General features: G+C 57.0%; 2 protein-coding genes across 4 annotated transcripts; one reads left to right on the top strand and one right to left on the bottom strand.

Annotated features, from left to right (window-relative positions):
* The first annotated feature begins 204 nt into the window (after nucleotides 1–204).
* On the top strand, nucleotides 205–3068 carry NUDT16L1 (nudix hydrolase 16 like 1). Of its 3 annotated transcripts, XM_030459893.1 has the most exons (4): nucleotides 230–463; nucleotides 920–995; nucleotides 1074–1180; nucleotides 2119–3068. In XM_030459893.1, exons 1-4 carry the CDS (start codon nucleotides 236–238, stop codon nucleotides 2551–2553), a joined length of 846 nt encoding a protein of 281 aa, XP_030315753.1. In that variant the 5' UTR covers nucleotides 230–235; the 3' UTR covers nucleotides 2554–3068. The 3 variants fall into 3 exon arrangements, with proteins under 3 accessions (XP_030315752.1, XP_030315754.1, XP_030315753.1); XM_030459892.1 differs by having other exon boundaries at nucleotides 205–463; nucleotides 920–1180; XM_030459894.1 differs by lacking the exons at nucleotides 920–995; nucleotides 1074–1180 and having other exon boundaries at nucleotides 225–463.
* A 1509-nt stretch (nucleotides 3069–4577) lies between these two features.
* NAA60 (N(alpha)-acetyltransferase 60, NatF catalytic subunit) lies at nucleotides 4578–18433 on the bottom strand. The gene is made up of 7 exons (XM_030459902.1): nucleotides 18338–18433; nucleotides 11321–11436; nucleotides 10278–10407; nucleotides 9020–9116; nucleotides 6601–6835; nucleotides 5668–5852; nucleotides 4578–5221 (listed from the first exon to the last, which is right to left on the bottom strand). The coding sequence occupies exons 2-6, from the start codon at nucleotides 11428–11430 to the stop codon at nucleotides 5696–5698; spliced, it is 729 nt and encodes a 242-aa protein (XP_030315762.1). The 5' UTR covers nucleotides 11431–11436; nucleotides 18338–18433; the 3' UTR covers nucleotides 4578–5221; nucleotides 5668–5695.
* Between the last annotated feature and the right edge of the window lie 1016 nt (nucleotides 18434–19449).

Below are 19449 nucleotides of genomic sequence, written 5' to 3'. Positions count from 1 at the left end.
TCTGATTGGCCGAGCCCCTCAGCGCGGCTCTTACCCAATATGGCTTGCGCCGCGCGCCTCAGCGCCTCCTCCCATTGGCCGCCGCGCCTAGGGCGGGCGGGAGGTTCTGCGGCGCCCATTGGTCACTCGGTGCTCAGCGCGATCCCATTGGTTGCGGAGACCGCCGGTCCCGCCCCCGCGCGGCGCTCTTGGCCGCGTCTGCGCAGAGCGTTCTCCCGGAGCGGGCGGCGAGGCGATGGCGGCCCTGGGAGCGATGGCGGCCATCGGGCCCCTGCCGGCCGGAACCGCGGCGCTGCCGCCGCTGCCCACGCTGGGGGTGCCGGGAGTACCCGAGCTGAAGCCGCTGACGCGGTACGAGGCGATGCGGCTGGGCCCGGGCTGGAGCCACTCCTGCCACGCCATGCTGTACGCGCCCAACCCGGGCATGCTGTTCGGCCGCATCCCGCTGCGCTACGCCGTGCTGGTGAGGGAAGGGGGCGGGCGGGGGGCGGGGGGGGCAGCGGGACCGGGCCGGTGGAAGGGGGGCTGGGAGCAGGGGGAGCGGGCGGGCCCTCGGGATGGGTCGGGGGGAGGGCGGGCTGCGGGCAGGCGGGCCCCGGCTGTGCGGTAGTTCCGGAGCAGGGCGGTAGCGTCAGGCTTGGCCCGGGGGGAAAGCCCCCCCGGAACCCCCCGGCTGTGCGGAGCCGCCTCGGCTCCCCGGCGAGCGCTCGGTGTCGGTGAACGGTCCGGGACGCGGCGGAGCGGCCGTGAGGGCTTTCTCCGCGCTTCTCCGCGCTTCTCCGCCTCCGCGGCGGCCTCCGGGGCGCCCTCGCCCCCGACTTCTCTTTCTCCTCGCCCCCCGCGGGGCTTCCGCCGTGCCCTCCCTCGCCCCCCCCGGGGCCCCGCCGAGCCCCATTAACACCCTGCGCCTCTATTGCAGATGCAGATGCGATTTGACGGACTGCTGGGCTTTCCCGGGGGGTTCGTGGATCGCCGTTACTGGTCCCTGGAGGACGGTCTGAATCGGGTGCTGGGCTTGGGTTTGGGCTGTGTGCGCCTGACGGAAGCTGACTATCTGTGCTCGCACCTGACAGAGGGGCCACACCGCGTGGTCGCGCACTTCTACGCCAGGCAGCTGACCCTGGAGGAGCTGCACACCATCGAGATCAGCGCGGTGCATTCCCGAGACCACGGGATGGAGGTGGGGCACCGGCGAGGGGGCGTGCGGAGCTCTCGGCCTTACCCCCGGCTTCCCTCCTAGGTCTGCGGGGCTGCCCAGCCCGGCGAGGGGAATGCACCGCACGTAGAGCTCCCGGCGGCGGGTGCCCTGCACCTCCCCGGGGCGCCGGCGTTAGGAGGTCTCTGGCTCTTGGCCGGGGTCGTGTCTCGGGCTCCGGAGCGTAGCGAGCTCCAGCTCCGGCCGTCCCCGTGAGCACCCGCCTAAGGGAAGAGCCCCCCCCGCTTCCCCGCTCAGCCTCGGGACACGGGTGTGAGGTCCGTGCGGCGTCTGGTGGGCATCTCCCCCCGCCCTGGGCTGAGTGACCTGGACCGGAATCGCGACGCTTGGTGCGGTGATGTGTTGCTCTAACCCGAGTTGGGAGGGAGGCGACGTCCTCCCGGGTCGCTGGGTCGGGCTGACGCCCCGGGGCACAGCGTGAGGGTCTCCCCGAATCCCCCCCCTTCCCCTCCCCCCCTTAAGGTGCTCGGTGGGTTTTGGCAGCTCCCTGAGCAGAGGTGGTTGGCCTTTGGGCTGTGGTGTGGTCGAGGGGGACGTGTGGGGTGAGCCGGGGTGTTCCCAGGCAGGGAAGGGGCTGGAGGGGGAAGCGGGGCTCCCCGTAGGGGCCTGGGGCAGCGGGATCCCTCCAAAAGGGCAGGAGGGGGAACGGAGCCAGGGCCGGGCTGGGCAGGGAGAGCAGGGCCGGCGGGGAGGGGGCTTCAGCTGGGCTGGGGGCAGGCAGGCGAGGGCGAGGAGGTGGCACGGGTTGGGCAGGATTTGGCAGGGGCTGGATGTGGCCGGGGTCGGGGCTGGCTGGGAGCCAGGGTGAGGGTGTGGGGGCAGAGGGGGCGTTGGGGGGCAGGGGGGGGGGGGGGTCTGGTGCTGCCGCGGTCCCTGCTGAGCTGCTCTGGGTGCCGTTGCAGGTGATGGGCATGGTCCGTGTGCCCCTCTACACCCAGAAGGACCGCATGGGCGGGCTGCCCAACTTCCTGGCCAACTCCTTCGTCGGAACCGCTAAATTCCAGCTGCTCTTTGCCCTGAAGATCCTGAACATGGTGCCCGAGGAGAAGCTGGCCGAGGCGGTGGCCGCCACGCAGAAGCCGAAGAAGCCGGCGGCCATCGACCACGCCGGGGGCAACGCGCACGCGGGGAAGGCGGGCAACGAGCTGATGGCCCCCGGGAAAACGGGCAACGAGTTCACAGAGAGGGCAGAGAACCAGGCAGGGCTGCAGGCAGAGGCGGCGGAGCAGGCGGGAGGGCTGGAGGCTCAGGCGGTGTCGGAGCAGCTGGGGGAGCAGGCGGTGGGGCTGGGGGAGCAGGCGGGGGGGGAGCAGGTGGGGGCAGAGCCCATGGAGTGACGGCCCGCCGCCCCTCCCTTAAAAGTGGGTGAGATGAGAGACTTTCTTCTACCTTTCCAACCCGTCGCTGGCTGCCGTTGCTGCCCACGCGATTTCCACCGCCCGGCTGGGAGGGTTTGGGTTCGAAGCAGGGGAAAGTGATGAATTTTTATGGCCATTAAACTCTAGGAAGCTTCCCAGATCAGCCCAGGGGCCCCCGCAGAGCTCTCGTGTGGGCACCGCAGCCTTAGGATCTCCCTTTGATTTCGGGGACGTGCCGCTCCCCCCGTCACCTCCCTGCTCCCTTTCTAAGGAACAAAACGTTTTATTTTTTTTAAACTCCCCGTGCTGTGTGTGCAGCAGGCACGGCCCAGGGACAGGGCTGCCAACAAGCCCCTCTGCCAGCCTGGGCAGCCAGGCGTAGGGTGCTGGTGTACCCTGAGTTCCCTCTGGGGCCTGGGGGTGCTCGTGTGGGTTTCTACCCGGAGATCTGTGGGAGCAGGAAAGCAGAATAAATGGCTTTGCTGAACGCTGTGCAGCCAGGGTGCTTCTTCAGTGCTGGCACAGCTCCTGGCCACCCAAAGCTCTGGGGCCCTGGGGTTTTGCTCCCTGCTGGGCTCTACGGGGCTGGAGCTGGAGGTGCTGTGTGGGGCTGGCAGCCCTGCAGTGGGGGGAGATGGGGATGGCTCAGAGGGTGGCACTGCCCTAAACTTTTGCTGCTGGTAGCTTCAAAATGGCACCTGCACCCACGGGAGTCTGGCAGGGGCCTGGCTGTGTCACAGCAGGCACTGAGGGGGGGTTTCAGGGGTATCTGTCCTGTCCCCAGCAGGCGAGGGGGTCTGAGGCCCTGCAGGGTGAGGGGTTTCAGCTGAGCCTTGGTACAGTCCTCAGCCCCAGGGGCTGTGCTGGGTGGGATCCTCTCCCTGCTCCCAGCTCATCCTGGAGCAGCAGCAGCTCCAGCAGCAGAGGGTCAGGGGGAGGTGCTGGTGCAGACAAACCACTGGGAAAAGAGCTTTGCTTTAATGGAGGTTTAGAGAGGCTGAGAGTGGCAGCACAGCACTGTTCAATAAATAAGGGGCTCTGAGGTGGGGACATGGGTGACACCTCAGAGGACAGGGGGGCAGGAGGACACAGACCATGCTCAGGTCCCACAGCTGTGGTGCTGGGCTATGGACCAGGCAGGATGGAAAGAGGGCAGGGGGGAGAACCTTAGTTCCAAGCAACCAGGAGAGAAAAAAAATGATTATGGTCCAGAGGAAGCAAGTGCTGATGAAAACCTGGGGCCTGAATTGCTAAAGAACCATCTAAACCAATAGCTGTGCGTGAGGGGAAAAGGGACAGCAGGAAGAGGGCAAGGAGCACGGGGTGTGCTCAGAGCAAGGCCCACACTGCAGGCAGCCCATGCATGGAACTCCCATGGCTCCAAGCTTCACTGGCCTCATGGAAACAGGATTTTTATTTTTTATTCCCTTCTTTTGTCAGTCACTGCTGAATATCTCCAAGTACCAGGAGAGGGACCAGCACCTCCCTACTGCTCAAAAGACCAGGCAGTGGGGGAGCCCTGGGCAGAGCAGGGAGCTCACCCCATCCTGTGGGGGACCAGCCCAGTCCCACTTGCAGCACCCTCACCTCCTGCACTCTGTTAGTGACCCACTCCCACTTCACACCCACTGCTCTAACTCTGTACAGTCACCAGGGCTGCAAGGTCTCCACCTGCTCTGTTTTTCTTTTCTAAATCTAATTCTGACCTGTCTCATCTCCCTGCACACGGGGGCCACAGCCCAGACCTGCTCTGCTCACCCCCCAAAACGTGAGGGAGCAGCAGCACTGCCCTCAGGTGCTGCCCTGACCCTGCCTGGAGCAGCTGGGGGGGTTCCCCTAAGCAAGGACAAGGTGGGGTGACCCTTGCAGAGGGTCTGCAGGAGTCCAGCCCTGCCCCAGGGGCAGGAGATGCAGTGGGGAAGGGCTTTGGCTCTGTGCCCTCCCAGCTCCCCTCCCCTGCTGCATTCCAGCTTGGACAAAGGCAGAAAGATCTGTACAGATACAGTATAATATATATATATTTCACTATGAAATAGCAGTTTCATTCCCTGCCTTCTGATCCTCCATCAGATGCTGCTTAGTGCCTCACTCCAGAGGGCTGCCAGGGCTGGGCTGTTCCATGGGAAGCACCTGGAAGCAGCTGACCTGGCAGGACCTGGACATGATCCTTGCTCCCCATTCCCTTGCCCTGCTCCAGCCTTCCCCTCCCGTGTCCCACCCTGCCAGGGGACTTACAGCTCCTTGACACGCTTGGTCAGTGCAGGTTCAGTCCCATCCCTCAGGCTGCCATCTGTAGCTGTGGTGTGGAAGCAGCAACCCCACCCCCCCTCTACATCATGGATACAAAGAGGGACAAGGCAGAGGCCAGGGAAGGGGGAGTGGGGACAGTGCAACATGCACACAGAGAGGTGACACCGAGGACCCTCAGCCCGGGCAGCACGGGGGGGCTCCAGGCCACGGGGGTCAGGCAGGGCTGCAGCACCCATGGGTGAAGAGGCTGCCAAATCTCAGCCAACCTGTGGAACGAGGAGTCCCAGCCAGGGGTGGGGTCACTGACCAAGAGCCATCATCATCATCATCATCATCATCATCATCAGTGGGAGCAGCGCAGAGCCGGATGGTTCAGGGGATGGAAGGAAGAACAATCCTGGGGAAAGACAAAAGGCAGCAGCTGTCTGAGGGGCTCATGGGGCTCTGCAGATCTATTTGGGAGCCCTCAGGCCCAGGTTGTAGGGGACCTGGGATGTAACTGGCAGCAAGGGGACTGCCAGCTCTCTGCTGGGACACAGGAGGGAGGACGTGGTCACCCTGGGTCTGGCAGGCAGGGAGGAGGAGAGGCTGAGCAGGGACAGGCTCAGGCTGCTGGGCTCAAGAGATCAAATTCCCTTCAAATGAAACCAAGAGGAGTCTCCCCAGGCAGCACTGCACTGCACTGCACAGCACTGCACTGCACAGCACTGCACTGCACAGCCCTGCATGGGCATGGCAGAGCTGCAGCCCTGGCTGGCTGTCCCCACACAGTGACCGAGGGGCAGTGCCACCCTGTCCCTGGCAGCCTTGGGCAGAGCCTGGAGCTCTCCCCCAGGGACTCACCTTTGCTTTCTGTACACCTCTGCCCCAGTCACATTGTCCTGCTGTACTCAATGCCACTCTTGGCAGAAATGCCAGACCAGGGCAGGAGGCTGCAGAGGAGGCTCTGGGCCTGTCTGTATATCCTCTGGGGAATGGAACACGGGCTCAGGCTGGCTAGTGTGGATCCAATGTGCTGTAGGTAGTCAGTGGCCATCAGTTAAGGGCAGCAACATTTCAGAAAGAACTTAAAAATACTCTGTGGACCAGCACTGCCCCCCTCCCCTGCTCAGCCCAGAGGGAGCTGCTCCTTGTATGAATTCCCTGCTCCCTTCCACCAAAAGCAGGTCTGCTCTGCACAGTAAACAGAGCCCATTTGGGAATGTTGGCTCCAACTTGTGTGGGAAACACCTCCTCTAGGGATCTGCTGGCTTCTTTTGTGCTCCACAGCAAGCTCCTGGGGGGCCAGCAATCCATGTGCCTGCCTGGAGAGGTTGGGACTGAGCAGTTACACCCAGGAAAGCTCAGGTTTCCTCTCTGTGATTCAACAACCTGAAAAAAAATCTCTCAGGTCAGGTTGAGAGCAGCCTGCTGAGATCCAGGCCAGGTCACAGGGGGAATCCCAGCCCACAGGAAATAAGACCAAGAGCCAAACCCTGCACTGCACAAGCCAGTGCCCACCAAGCACTCTGGTTGGCACCCAAGGTGCTCCAGTGGTACCACCCTGCACCACCTCCCTGAGCTGCCCCCGAGGGGCCAGGGCAGCTGGGGCACAAGCTGTCAAACTCCTCTGACATCCCCTTCCCTCCAGCCCCAGATTAAGCCCATATCAGAGCAAGCATGGATCCCCAGACCCAGCCAGCTCACACTTGGCTAAATTGCTGGTTTTAACCTCAAACATTCAGCGTGGTGTCTGCTACCTGCAGCCCTGCAGCCCTGGCTGAAGGCAAAGGATATAAGATTGTCCAGGGTGGGTGCCCACCGTTGATGTACAGCACGTAGGTAAAACCATCTTTGAGGACCCCCCGGATGGAGTAGTAATAGGGCAGGTAGTGGTGCTGCTTAAAGTCTCTGTTTTCATAGAAGTTTATTGCTGTGTTGTTGGTGGTGAGGACGTGCAGGTAGATGGCTTTGCAGTGATCCTGGGCAGTTGTTGAGATGTGGTCTTTTAAACTTTCAAGCAGGAGGGAACCTGTTGAAGGAAAGAGCAGCAGAATGGCACCAGGCAGCTGCCTTCCCTGGGCAGCCAGGATCTGCCCCCAGCCTCCATGCAGGGGTAGCTCCAAGAGCTTGGAGACCCCAGAGCCCACCCAGGTCTCACAGACCCTCTTGAGGGATTCAACAGGACCCCACTACCTGGTCTGAGTGGGATTCTCACTGCACCACCAAAGGAATCTTGTAAAGACACAGAGCTTCAGATTCAGGAACCACAAAGCTGAGGCAGAGAGGGGAATCTGCCAGCAGTGCCCATCCCCAGCCAGGCAGCTCCCAGTGACTCATTTGCAGTGGTATCTCTACCATCACATGTATTTATTTTCAAGCCATTTAAAGCAGCAGAGGGTCAAAACAAGACTTCACAAGCAGGTTACTGCACTGTGTCTGCTGAACTCGAATTAAAAGCTAAGAATTGGGAGGATTTTAAGATCCCTTCTAAGGAGGAGAGCTGTGGCATTGCCTCACCCCACTGCAGCCACTGCTCAGCAGGAGAAAGCAGAGAAGGGCACAGAGGATACTCCAGCCCCAAGAGACAAGACCTGGAGGCTCATCCAAACCACCACAACAGGGCACAAAGGACCCAGGGAAACCTGCACGGGAACTTCTGCCATCAGGTGTGACAACAAAAGGCTGAAGAACCAGCTCAGCCAATGCAAACAGAAATTCATGCTGCTGTTGCACAATTCCCAGAGCAGGGAAGACTCAGCAGGACCCAGAGGGTTTCAGTCAACAGCTCTGACTCCATGGGCAGAGTATCCCTTGTTTCCTGGTGAGGATTTAGATCAGCCAAGCACAAAGAGGCAGCAAAGAGCTGGGGGAGCAGCTGAATTTTGTTATGAGGTGTTCCAGTCCTCTGCCTCACAGAAATCTCACTGCCCTCTGGTTTAACAGCAGAGAAGGAGAAACCAAAGCCTTTTCAGGTCTGCTAGAGAAAAAACAGAGCTTTAGTGCTTAAAAGTATGTCTGGGGTGAAAAGCCTCCTGCTTGAAAGACTTCAGCTTCAAACTCAAATAGAAAAACCCTCAAGAGAAAGGTCCCAGGAAAAGCAGCAGCAGGCAGCAGCTTCTTTAGGCTGCTTTGCTATGAGGGACAAGTCCAAAGGTTTTGAGAGAGCAAAGCACTGTGGCTGTCTAGATGGGATGGATACAGGAAATGCTGACACTGAAAGGAAAAAATTCCAGCAAGATGAAGCTGGAAAAAAAAAAAGGATTTATAAACTGAGAGGGGACTCAAAACAGCCACAACTCCACAGAACAGAAGAGCCCTTCAGCATCTCTCTGAATATTATCCTGTGGAAGTTCTTTGTACAGAACATTTACCTGCAGCAGCATTTCAGTGCAGGTTTTAAATACACTGCTCCCTCTGAGGGCTCTCCTGTCCATTCCCTTCTGCTTTCCATCAGTTTGTAACCCCCAAAACACGACTGGGGAGAAGGGAGGAGTCAAAGAAGTTCTACCTGTATCCACTGAAGAGACTCCTGATGTGCAACCCTGGGCCATGCTGCCAAACCTGGCTTGTATCCTTCTGCAGATCAAAGATCTCAATCTGGTGCAATTAAATCAATTGCACCAAAAGGACACTTATTTGATGAGAAAACACACCCTGCTCTAAGCAGAGAGAAGCCCTCCTGACTGCAGGATTTTCAACTGGCTGCAAAACTGCAGGGATTCATTCAGAGCTGACCTGTGCAGCACTTGACAGATCTGATCAGGTCCAGGGTACACTCCTTTTCCTTTTTCTAACCCTTTGTTCTACCTCTTGAAGTGGGAAGATGGAAGGGTAAAAACAGCTTTATTTTCTGCCCCAGGGACCAGGCTTCTGATACCCAGGAAAGAAAATCAGATCCTGCTCCAGGGTGAAGTCCTGGTGCTTCAGTCATTGACAGCAGAGGTACAAGTGTTGGGTGGGAACAAGAAGGACAAACCCTTTGGGAACACCTGCACATTGTGATGAGCCTCCTGCAACAAAAACACATCAGTGCAGCCCCATTAACACCTAGAAGGGGATGTGAGTGCATCACCTTCCCAGCTGCTGGCACAGGGCACCCACTGGGTGCTGATCTCCCAAGGGAACAGCACTGAATGGTGGAGTTCCTGCAGCCCCACCCAGCAGCACACCTGGCAGGTGACAGCAAGACAGTTGTCACTCAGCACCATCTTACCTATTCCATGTTTTCTGAACTCCTTCACCACTCCAAGACTGAGGATGTAAGCAACTTGAGTGTCCACGGGAAAGCTGGAAGCTAGGATGTCTCCATCCTGCAGAGAGAGATGACAAGTTATTGAGGAGGATATCTGCAGGAGGAGAAGGCAGGAATCCTGCCCTGGGAGCTCTGAAATCAAGGCTAGAGCAGGAAGCTTCTGGAAATGAGGTGGGGAGTTAATGACACCAAGTTTTATTCCTTAGGGGTTATTCCTCCTTTCACAGATGGAGAACACAAAGCCTGGTCTATACTTTACCTGTGAGCTTAGGTATTTTTTGCTTGCTTTACAAGGAAGGATTCAAGGTGCCAATTCAGAGTTACACATCAGATCTCAACCAGCCCAGGACCAGCCCTCAGTGCCTGCACACTCTCTCTGAGCTCTGTGTCAGCTGGAGATCTCTGGGGACCAGGAGCATGTCCTGCAGGCTCAGTCTGCTGCAGCAGTGTCTCAATAAGCCCCTGGCTTCCCGAGTGGCTGGAACAAGAGCCTTTTGGTACAACTGCTGAAGATGCAGTTTCTGACTGAGCAGCTCTGAGGTGCAGCCAGCTGGCTGGAGAGGAGAGACCCATGCACTGCATACTCCCTGTTCCTGCAGCTGGTAAGATCCCTGTTTCACCAGAACACTGCTTACCCTTTAGAAGCCACACTCACTGCAATGCCCCTGCTATTGTTTTAACCCACCTGCCTCTGCTGTTTGCCCTGCACTAACCCCCTGGTGTTTTTCCACACTGTCTGCAGTGCCCAGCTCCTCTTCACCCTGGGCTGTCCCTCCCAGCTGCTCTCCCTGCATCCTCAGCTTCCTGCAGGCTGTCTGCCTCTGCTTTCTGCTCAACAGCCTCTGTGTGAAGGGAGCAGTTTCTGCAGGGAGTCAGAGGGCTGACTGGCACAGGGCAGCCTCAGAAGTTCCAGCTTTATGTGAGGAAGGGAGAGGTTTCTTCTCCCCAGAGCTCCCCAGCAGCCATGCCCAGGCAGAGAAGAGCCAGGCAGCAGTTCCACACTCCCTTTGAGCTGCCCAGCCCCAGAGGAGACACTGTGGTCCCAGGTTCTCAGGTGTGCAGACACACCCCACCCACAGCTGGACATCAGCAAGTTCTTAAATTAACTCAAGATTGCTCTTCTAAGTGTCTGGATGGAAAGAAACACCCTGGACAGGTTCCATCAGGGTTAGCCCCAGTGGATTGCCTCCCAGTGCAGTCAGCTCAGCAGCACACATACCTCTTTATGCACCTTTGTTCTGCTCTTGATCTCTGCCACTATCATGCCCACAATGGAGCCTCTGTAGGTGGCTGCGAGGGAAAAGAACTTCTTGTTGGAGGTGATGTCTCGGTACCATGAGTCAGGGTACCTGGGAAGGAAGGAAAAACAGGAATATTGGGGGAGGCAGAGCCCAGAGGAGCAGGCAGCACTACAGCCAACGTTGTGCTGAAGTGGGCAGGAAGCAGGGCAAGTGCCAGTCCCTGGAACTGCAGGACAAGAGGTGTCACAGAAGATCATGGGGGGGACACTGGTGTCTGCAAAGACACCCAGGCAGCTCAGCCAGGAGCCCACCTGGGGCTCTTCCTATGCTACTAATTTAGCTTATTCCACCAAATCTGGCTTAGGAAGCTTTCACATGCTGTATGGCAGCAATGAACACCCCAGAGCTGCTGTGCCCCCTTTGGTACCGTGGGCTGCTCCTGAGACAGCCACATTTGCATCTGACATTCATTGCCCAGAGCTCTCAGTTCCAGCTTCAGCAGGTTATTTTTACACTTGAGATCCATCTGCTCCTGTCTGAGAGTGAGGGTCTCATTATTCTCATTTTCATGTGAGAAAAATGTTGGTTAAAAAAATAAAAATCAACAGCACCAGCCTCCAGCTCTCCTCCCCCTTTTGCAGCTATTAAAGGGAAATTTCCCTGCACTGATGTATTTCAGAGTGAGAGTTCAGCCCCAGGATGCTTGCTCTGCACGTGCTCCAGGACAGGCACAGGAATGCTCTCCTTTTCCCCAGCTCTGACACAGCCCTTCCCTCATCCACTCCCTTTATCATAAACCCCATTTTTCTGCCCAAATCTCTATGCAGCAGCTTCCTGGTGGCTTTAGGGACCCAGCAGGACAGGCAGCAAAGGGCCATGAACAGGAACACCACCACAGCACACCAAGGATTCAGAACCTGCTGCTGTCCCAGCAGCAACCCAGGTGGCTGCAGAGCTCTGGAGGGGACCAGTGCAGGGTTTCTCCATGCCCACCCCCTCCCACCCCATCCCAGGAACGTACTCAATGGGGAACCAGTCTCCACAGAGCTGTTTGACAGTGTCTATGTCATCGTGGCAGAGCAGACGCAGGTTCACCTCGGTCAGTGCAGTCGGGGGCACCTCCTCTGTCATTCACACCTGCAGGAAAAGCAGCACCTCAGGGACAGGGACAGCCCAGCACAGCCTCTGCCTCCCAGCTTCACCCAGCTGCAGGCAGCAGGACCTTCCCTGCATCAGTAAAAGCCCTTTTGATGCCCAGAATGAGTTTTCAGAAGAGCTGAAGCACAAGGGGCAGCAGGAACCCCAGCAGCAGCTCAGGGACTGCCCCAGCCAGGCTGCTGCCTGGGCAGGAGCATTCCCAAAAACTGCTCCAGATGCTGCATCCCAGCTGTGTGCCAGGAGTACCTTAGGATCCATGGAGCTCTCCAAAGGCCTGTGCAGGACCACACCTTGCTAAAACAAGACTGAACAATTAAAAAGGGAGCACTGCTGGAAGAACATTTATCAAGTCCTCTTACACAGCCCCCTCGTCTCCAGGTTGTACAAACCCTGAGGATTCGAAGCCAAAATGTTCATTGTGTTCAACCCCTGGTGGTGAGATGAGATCTGGTGCCATTTCCCCTCACTCTGAAGTGCTGCAGCTCCTTCCAGCCCAGCAGAGAGCATTCCAATACAGAAATCCCCAAACCCCTCTTCTTCCAGCACAGCACCACCAGCCCTGCTGACCACACACAGGACACTTCCCCAGCTGCCTGCAGCCTCTGTGTCACCAGGCACTGGAGGGGAAGAAGCAATCAGTGACTGAGGGGGCTGTAAAAACATCCCTAGGGCAGCTGTGTGCATGAAGAACAGACCCTGAGCAGGGACACTGCAGACACAGGGGAGGCAGAGACCCAGCAGCTGCCCCTGTGCTGTGTCAGTCCAGATCTGCAGCCTGGGACACCCCAGACAGGATCCCAGAGGAGAGAGGTTCAGTTAGCCAGGAAAATCCCTGCCAGTGCTTCCCCCATGCAGGCAGAAAGAAAGGGAAAATGCCTCAAGAGAGCAGAGCTCCAAAGGCATTCACCTCCCTCTTGAGAAAAGTGACCCCGGGTGGGGGTCTCCAAGCAAGGGATCCTTCCCACAAACAGCTCCCCCCCACTGCCTGATCCTACAAACTGCCCCCAGAAGGGGATCCCAGGGAATCCACACTGCCAGGGACTGCCTGATCTTCTCCAAAGAAACCCTCAAAAAGGATCACAGCTATTTCACAGCCTGTTCTGGGACTCTGGCTGTTTCCTGAGCAGATTCCAGATGGTAGCTTCAAAAGAACACGAGCACCCACAAACCCACTGCTCCTTCCTGAGCCTTTTAAAATTAGTTTTACACCCCTAGAATTGGCTCCAGCCCTCTGAGGCCAGGCTTTGGGTCTGCACCCCATGCTGCACACACCACCAGCCCCTGCCTGCCCTCCCAGCCCTTGGCTGAACCACTGCCCAGCAGTGACCACCCCACCAGATCAGGAAGTGAGGGCAAAACAATCATTTGCTTGGCCAAAGCAGCACAGCACGGGCTTCCTGGGGGGAAAAATCAGAGGAAAAAGGAGTAAGCAGGCAGGTGCAGCCATGGAGAGGCTCCAAGTCCCACTCCATCACCTCCTGAGGGGGCAGCAAGCAGCACTCAGGCTGGCAGCAGCAAGGCCTCTTGCTCATACTTTTTATTATTCTTGAGAAGTTTTGATCCTGCTGCAAGGCAGCACCTCCTCCCAGCACTGATAAACTGGAGAGAAAGGAAAGCCTGGGGAGAGAGCTGTGCTTTTGGTAATGAGCAGAAAAGGCAGAGCCTGGGAGCAGCTGAGCCAGCTGCTGCTGCTGCTGCTGCAGGAGAGGCAGAGCCAGCCCAGGACACATTCCTGTGAGGATTAGTTCATGTTTGTTTAACATGACATTCCCAAAGAGCTGGGCATTCTGCATTATCCTGGTGCTGAAGCCCTCAGCAAAGCAATCCATGACTGCTCTGCTGGACAGGGAATTCTCCTGCAATTCAGGCAACTGTGTCCCAGCCCTGGCTGTGTGTGCAGGGAATGGCTCCCCCTGCCTGGCATCCTGTGACCCCACTGAGGCTCCTCCACATTTAAAGGAAATCTAAGACACTCACCTGGCCCTCTCCCCTGTCAGGCAGGGGAGCCTGTGAAAGGGCTTTTCCCAAAAGCAGGAAATTTTCTTTCCCTCTCAGAACTGTTGTGTAAAAAAGAAGTGAGGAAAATCAACACAATACCACCAGAGAACCTGAGGCAGCCACACTCCACCAGCACGTTCCATCCAACAAGGTGCTCAGATCAAGATGAAGCCCAATGCTTACTAGAATTCGGCAGGAAGCTGCTTAAATGCTTCTGAAAATCCCTTGAGCACTTCCAGAGCTCCCAAAGCCAAGGCAAGTGGTTCAGCAAGTCAAGATTTCCCTTGTTTAGAGCTATGAGACATGTTTTAACCACGCTTCTCCTTGTGCTCCCTGTGAAAACACGTTGGGCTTGGGCAATGAGCAATCACACCTTGCCACTTCTAACAGCTTTTAGTTGGACTGCAGCTTCCACCCAGACAAACTCATGAAATCCCCAGAATTTCTATCATCTAGCAAAAACCATCACTGAGTGTCCTGGCAGAGTAAAAGCAGGTAATTTAAGACTGGAGCTAAATGAACACCAACTGGAATAATTCTGATACGTTTTTATGACATACCCAGTAAGGGTTTATTGGCTTCAAACACACAGAATCCAAAGATGAAGGAATCTCCCTCACTGGCAGGAACAAAGCTAGATGGAAGTCCACCAAAACCTTTTGCTTTCCAATTTAAAAGCTAATTGAAACCAATCCATCCTGAACAGAAAGAAGCAAAGCTGCAGAAAAGAACACAGAAAGGCAGTGGCAGGCTGGAGGGGTTTTACAGCTCAGGAGGCAGCACCAAAAGCCTCAGGGGCAGCACTGCAGGCAGGGGTTTGGTTTCCAGGAGCAGGGGTTTGGTTTCCAGGAGCAGGGGTTTGGTTTCCAGGAGCAGGTGATCTGCTTGGCACAAACCCAGGCAGGAGGATGCTCCTGGAAGATCTGCACAGAGGGGCCAGAGCTCTGCCCACCCCTGGTGCCCTCAGCAAGCCCTGGGGTGTGCCATCTGTGCAGACACCTCATCCAGCCCAGCCAGGCAACATTCCCAGGGAAAAAAAAAATAAAATTAATGACACCTAGCATCCTCTCCCTTGTAAAACAGGATGAGGCAAAGCCCAGAGGGAACTTTAAGAGCTGCTCAAAATGCAGGAGTGATGGAGCAACACTGCACCCAGACCAGCCACCACCTCTGCTCCTCACTCCCAGAGCACCAGTGGGAGTTCTCCCAGCTCTGGCTCTCTTCCTTCTGCCACCTGGCACTGGGGATTTGATTTACATTAAACCATTCCATCTGAACCAGCCAAAGCTCTAATCCCAAAGCAGTAAGGATTTCCCTTCTGCATTTCACTTTAAGCTCCCTGCATTCTGAGGTTACTGATCTTGCAGGCAGTGTTCCACACGGATGCTCCCGTTACCAAGCTCCTTTTATTTAATGGAATAAAATTCCAACTGGATTTGAAAAACATCACAGATCCATTGCTTTGAATCTCAGGACTTAGGGCAACGTTACCAAAGAAACAGGAGCCAAATTTTAAAAGCTATTTAAATGCTTACCTATGCACTTCAAGTCTGGTCACAGGGTTAAAACAATTTGTTAGGAAGCAGCCTTGGGGGTTAATCTCCACCTTGGGATGGAGAGGAGGAAATCTCTTCACCCTGCCTGGGCTCAGAGCAGCTCCTCTGCACCCAAAGGGGCAACTGGAAAGCTGAGGTGGTGAAGAGGCTGTCCATGCCAACGCAACCACCTCTGCTGTGTCTGCAGATGCTCCTAGTTCTGCTCTGTTTATTCCATCTAATGCTCCTGCTCCTTCCAGGAATCCCATGCAGGCTCACACAGGATGAGCACTGAACTAGGATGGGGTTTCTCCTGGTTTCTGGCATGTTGTGCAAACTGTTGGAGCTTGGAGCTGATGGTGTGGAGCAGGATGGGGATGGGTTGCTCACATCCCACAGGAGTGCTGCCCAAAACTGCCACCACCTGATTCCCAGAGGAGAAGGTGTTTGGGGTGAGCAAAGCACTTCATGAGAAATCCAGGACAAAATGACTGATTTTGTGCCTTGATCTGAAAATAATGCAATAATGGGGCTGGAAACAGGCTCTGATGCTTTAGATGACAGCATTTCACAACAGCCCACAACACCTTTTGATCCAGGCTTGACATTTTTCTGCAATTTCTACCAGGAGCACAAGCACTGAGCCTTGGAGCTCTCTCAGGGACAAACACAAGCTCAAGACTTGGAGCACAAGGCTCCAGATTTTGCCTTTCTCATTATTTCATCCCCTTTCTCATTATTTCAGCCCCTTTCTCATTATTTCAGCCCCTTCCTTCCTCATTATTTCAGCACACAGCCACTGCCCCTGAGCAGCCCCCCAGACTCCCAGCCCTGCAGGTCCCTTTGTCCCCAGGGCACAGCCCAGCACCAGTCAATCTCCTCTGGGGACATCACTCTGGAGAAAGAAGTCTGTCAGTGCCTGGACTTCCTTCCTTCCTTCCCCAGTAAATCCAGGAATGAGCAGCATGCTCCCAGAGGGAAGAACACTGAGCCTGGGGCAGAGTGTGCTGGAAGGAAGGCTGGATGGATCCCAGCCCCAGGGAGAAGGGAGGTGGCCCTGGGGCTGGATAAGGCAGCTGCACCAGGGAAGCCTCAGGTGCCCCCAGGTAATTAACAGAATAATTACATCTTCCTGAGTATGAAAACTGAGCAATTAATAAAGCAAACTTTGAGGTAAGCACAGGGCCTGAGCTGGCTTCACTCCACATCCTCCTTCCCAGTGCCACCAAGCCCTGTGACAGTGAGGACACAGCCCCTGCACACTGTCCTGCACCACCCTGCCAAACACCACAGACACCAGACAAGGACACTGGACCCCAAACCTCCCTCCTGGGGCCACCTACAAGAACCTGGGCAGAGCACGAGGGGCTCGGAGAGCCAGGGAGGCAACACTGCCACACACACCTTGGGATAAACCCTTCCTGGCATCCAGCCCTGCTCCCAGAGGAGCACACTGCACCCCAGCTGAGGTGTGAACACCCCAGGAGGAAGAGCCTGAAAGCCAAAACCACAGGATCCCAGTCCCTGACACTCTGGCTTCCTGCCACCAAGGAGCAGAGCTGGAAACAGATCCCACAAGGATATTAAAGACATGGAAGGGTGAGGTGCAGTCCTACCTGCTCTGCAAGCAGCAGTTACTCATCTGAAATGAAAACACTGAAGTGAAATCCCTTTACACTCGTGTATCCCTGATCCTCTCCACACCTGAGGTTTGGCTGCTCAGCCTTCCAGCAGCAGGAATGTCAGTGTGCTGCATGCCAGCCACCTCCTGGGCTCTTCTTTTACCCCACAGCTCCAGATCCCTCCTTCCTGAAGCCTCAGGTTTCCCAGGAGCTGGTACCCAGAGGAAGTGTCTGCAGAGCACAGCTCCCTGCTGCCCCACACACACACCCAGCCCTCCAGGGAACAGCCACCAAGGAACTCTAAGAGGGTTTTGCTGTTAAATCTTCTCTTGTTAAGATGCAGAAGAGAAAATCTGCTTTGTGACAGCAGCTCTGGGAGGGGTCAGAAGGGCAGGGACACACATCAGAGACACCTTCACAACAACCAGCTCCACAGAGGAGAGAGCAAATGCAACCCTGCAACATTCCTACAGGAGAAGGAAACAAAACAAACCCCCAGAGAACTCCTGGGACGTGCAGGCCTGCTTCTATTTTGGGATTATAAGCAAACACTTGTGCAGAAAAGGTACAGAGTGACTTAAAGAACAAAAAACACCCAGAAATTCAGGCTGGGGTGGCACAAACACGAGGGGAACTTGAGCCTGCCTGCATTTCCCAGACACTGCTTTGGAAGGAGGCAGAGTGAGTCCTTCCTCCCTGCTCAGGCTCTCCAGGCTGTTCCCCAGGGATGTTCTGCCAGGCTGCTGGGAGCTGGATGAGGGGTTGGGACCCAGGAGACACCAGGCAGAGCTGGATCTGGCTACATGTGACAGAGCCACAGAATCACAGAGTGCTGGAAGGGCCCTCTGGAAGATCACCCCCTGCCAGAGGAGGTGTTCAGGGGGGTTCTGGATGTCTCCAGACCCCCCACCCTTCTGGCCACCCCCAAAGTGAAGGGGATGCTCCTCACGGAACTCCCTGTGCTCAGCTTGGTGCCCCTTGCCCCATGTCCTGTCCCAGAGCCCCTCTGAAGGGCTGGCCCGACCCTCCTGAGCACCCTGAAACCATTTATAACCCCCCCACACTTATAACCACCCCCCAGACCTCTCCAGACAGAAGGAAAGCCCCTGCCCAGGGCCATCCAGCCCCAGAAGGGAGGAGCTGGACACGCAGCCCCTGCCCACAGCCCCTCGGAAGGCACCAGCAGAGGGAGGAGCTGCAGGACCCCCCCCACCCCGGGTCACCCCCAAACCCGGGATCAGCCTCCTCTGCTGGAACCCCCACACCTCCAGCGCTGGGCTTGCTGTGGTTTCGTAACCCAGATCACGGAACCGTGGAACGGGTTGGGTTGGAAGGGACCTTAAAGCCCATCCCGTGCCCCCTCTGGATGGTCAGGGATCCTTCTCCCAGCCCAGGGTGCTCCAAGCCCCATCCAGCCTGGGCTGAGACACTGCCAGGGATGGGGCAGCCGCAGCTCCAGCTCCAGCTCCAGCCTGGCCCGGGGGCTCAGCGCCCTCACCCCCAACAACCCCTCACACACACCCGGGGCACAACGGCTCCGTTTCCCCTCACACCCGCGTCCCTACAACCGGAGCTCCCCGGGCAGGGCCTGGCAGCGGCAGGACGGGGTCGCCATGGCAACCGCCCCCCCCAACACCTCAGGCCTCCCCGTGTGGCGGCACCATCGGCACCGGCACCACCGGCACCACCGGCACCAGCACCACCCCCAGCCCCTTCCCCGCTGACCTCGGGCGGGCGGCTCGGCGCCGCGGGGCGGCTCAGCGCATACCGGGGCGGCGGACACCGGGCACCGGACACTTCCTTTCCCCGGGCCCCGCGCAGCAAGGCGGCTGCCTATAGGCTGCCGGGCGGACACACGTGAGCAGGGCGCACCGCGCAGCAAGGCGGCTCCTCATAGGGCGCCCGCGGGCAGGCGGCGGAGAGGGGTGCAGGGCATGCTCGTTAAGGGACGGCGTTAATTAGGGACGGCGTTAATTAATTAGGGACAGGGGGACACAGGCTGGGCACTGGGCTGAGGGAGGGCACGGAGCTTCTGCCGGGGCTGGGCTGCAAGGGGCGCCGGACCGAACCGGAACCTCCCGGGGCTCTGAGCATGGGAACAGCCTGAGGATATTATTATTATCATTATCATTATCATTATTATTATTATTAATTATTATTATTATTTTTTTATTATTATTTTTTATTATTATTATAATCATCATCATTATCATTATTATCACATTATTACCTTTATTATCACTATCATCATCATCATCATCACTCCCCGTCTCCTTCCCAGCAGTTCCACCCCAGTCAGATTTCCCCACCTCACACCAGCCCCATCCCATTTTTCCAGCCAGTGCCAGACCCACCACATCCCCTTGAGGCACCGGGGAGCCCCGGGGGTCTCAGGGGTTCCCCAAGCCTCACCCGGGGTCCTGGGGGTCTCCCCCATCCCGGGGGGCTCAGGGCACCCCAGCAGAGCAAAGCTCCTGGAAAAGAGGAAGGATCAGGTCCAGGATGCTCCCAGAGCCACCCAGCACTCCCAGCCAGCCTCCTGCCAGCTTCCAGCAGGGATCACACCAGCTCTCACCCTAAAGTTCCATCTTTTTTCCTGGAAAAGCTGTCAGCCCATGGATCAGCCAGGAGCACCCTGTGCTGGGTCAGGAACTGGATGGAACGGGCCCAGAGAGTGGTGCTGAACGGGGCTGCATCAAAATGGCGGCTGTGGTGTCCAAAATGGCGGCTGTGGTGTCCCCCAGGGATCAGTGCTGGGCCCAGTGCTGTTCAATATCTTCATTGATGATTTAGATGAGGGGATTGAGTCCATCATCAGCAAATTCACAGATGACACC

The sequence above is a fragment of the Calypte anna genome, chromosome 14 (assembly GCF_003957555.1).
Source record: "Calypte anna isolate BGI_N300 chromosome 14, bCalAnn1_v1.p, whole genome shotgun sequence".
NCBI classification, from domain to species: domain Eukaryota; kingdom Metazoa; phylum Chordata; class Aves; order Apodiformes; family Trochilidae; genus Calypte; species Calypte anna.
Note: the sequence above shows the minus strand (reverse complement) of the source record. Positions and strands in the feature narration are given on the sequence as shown.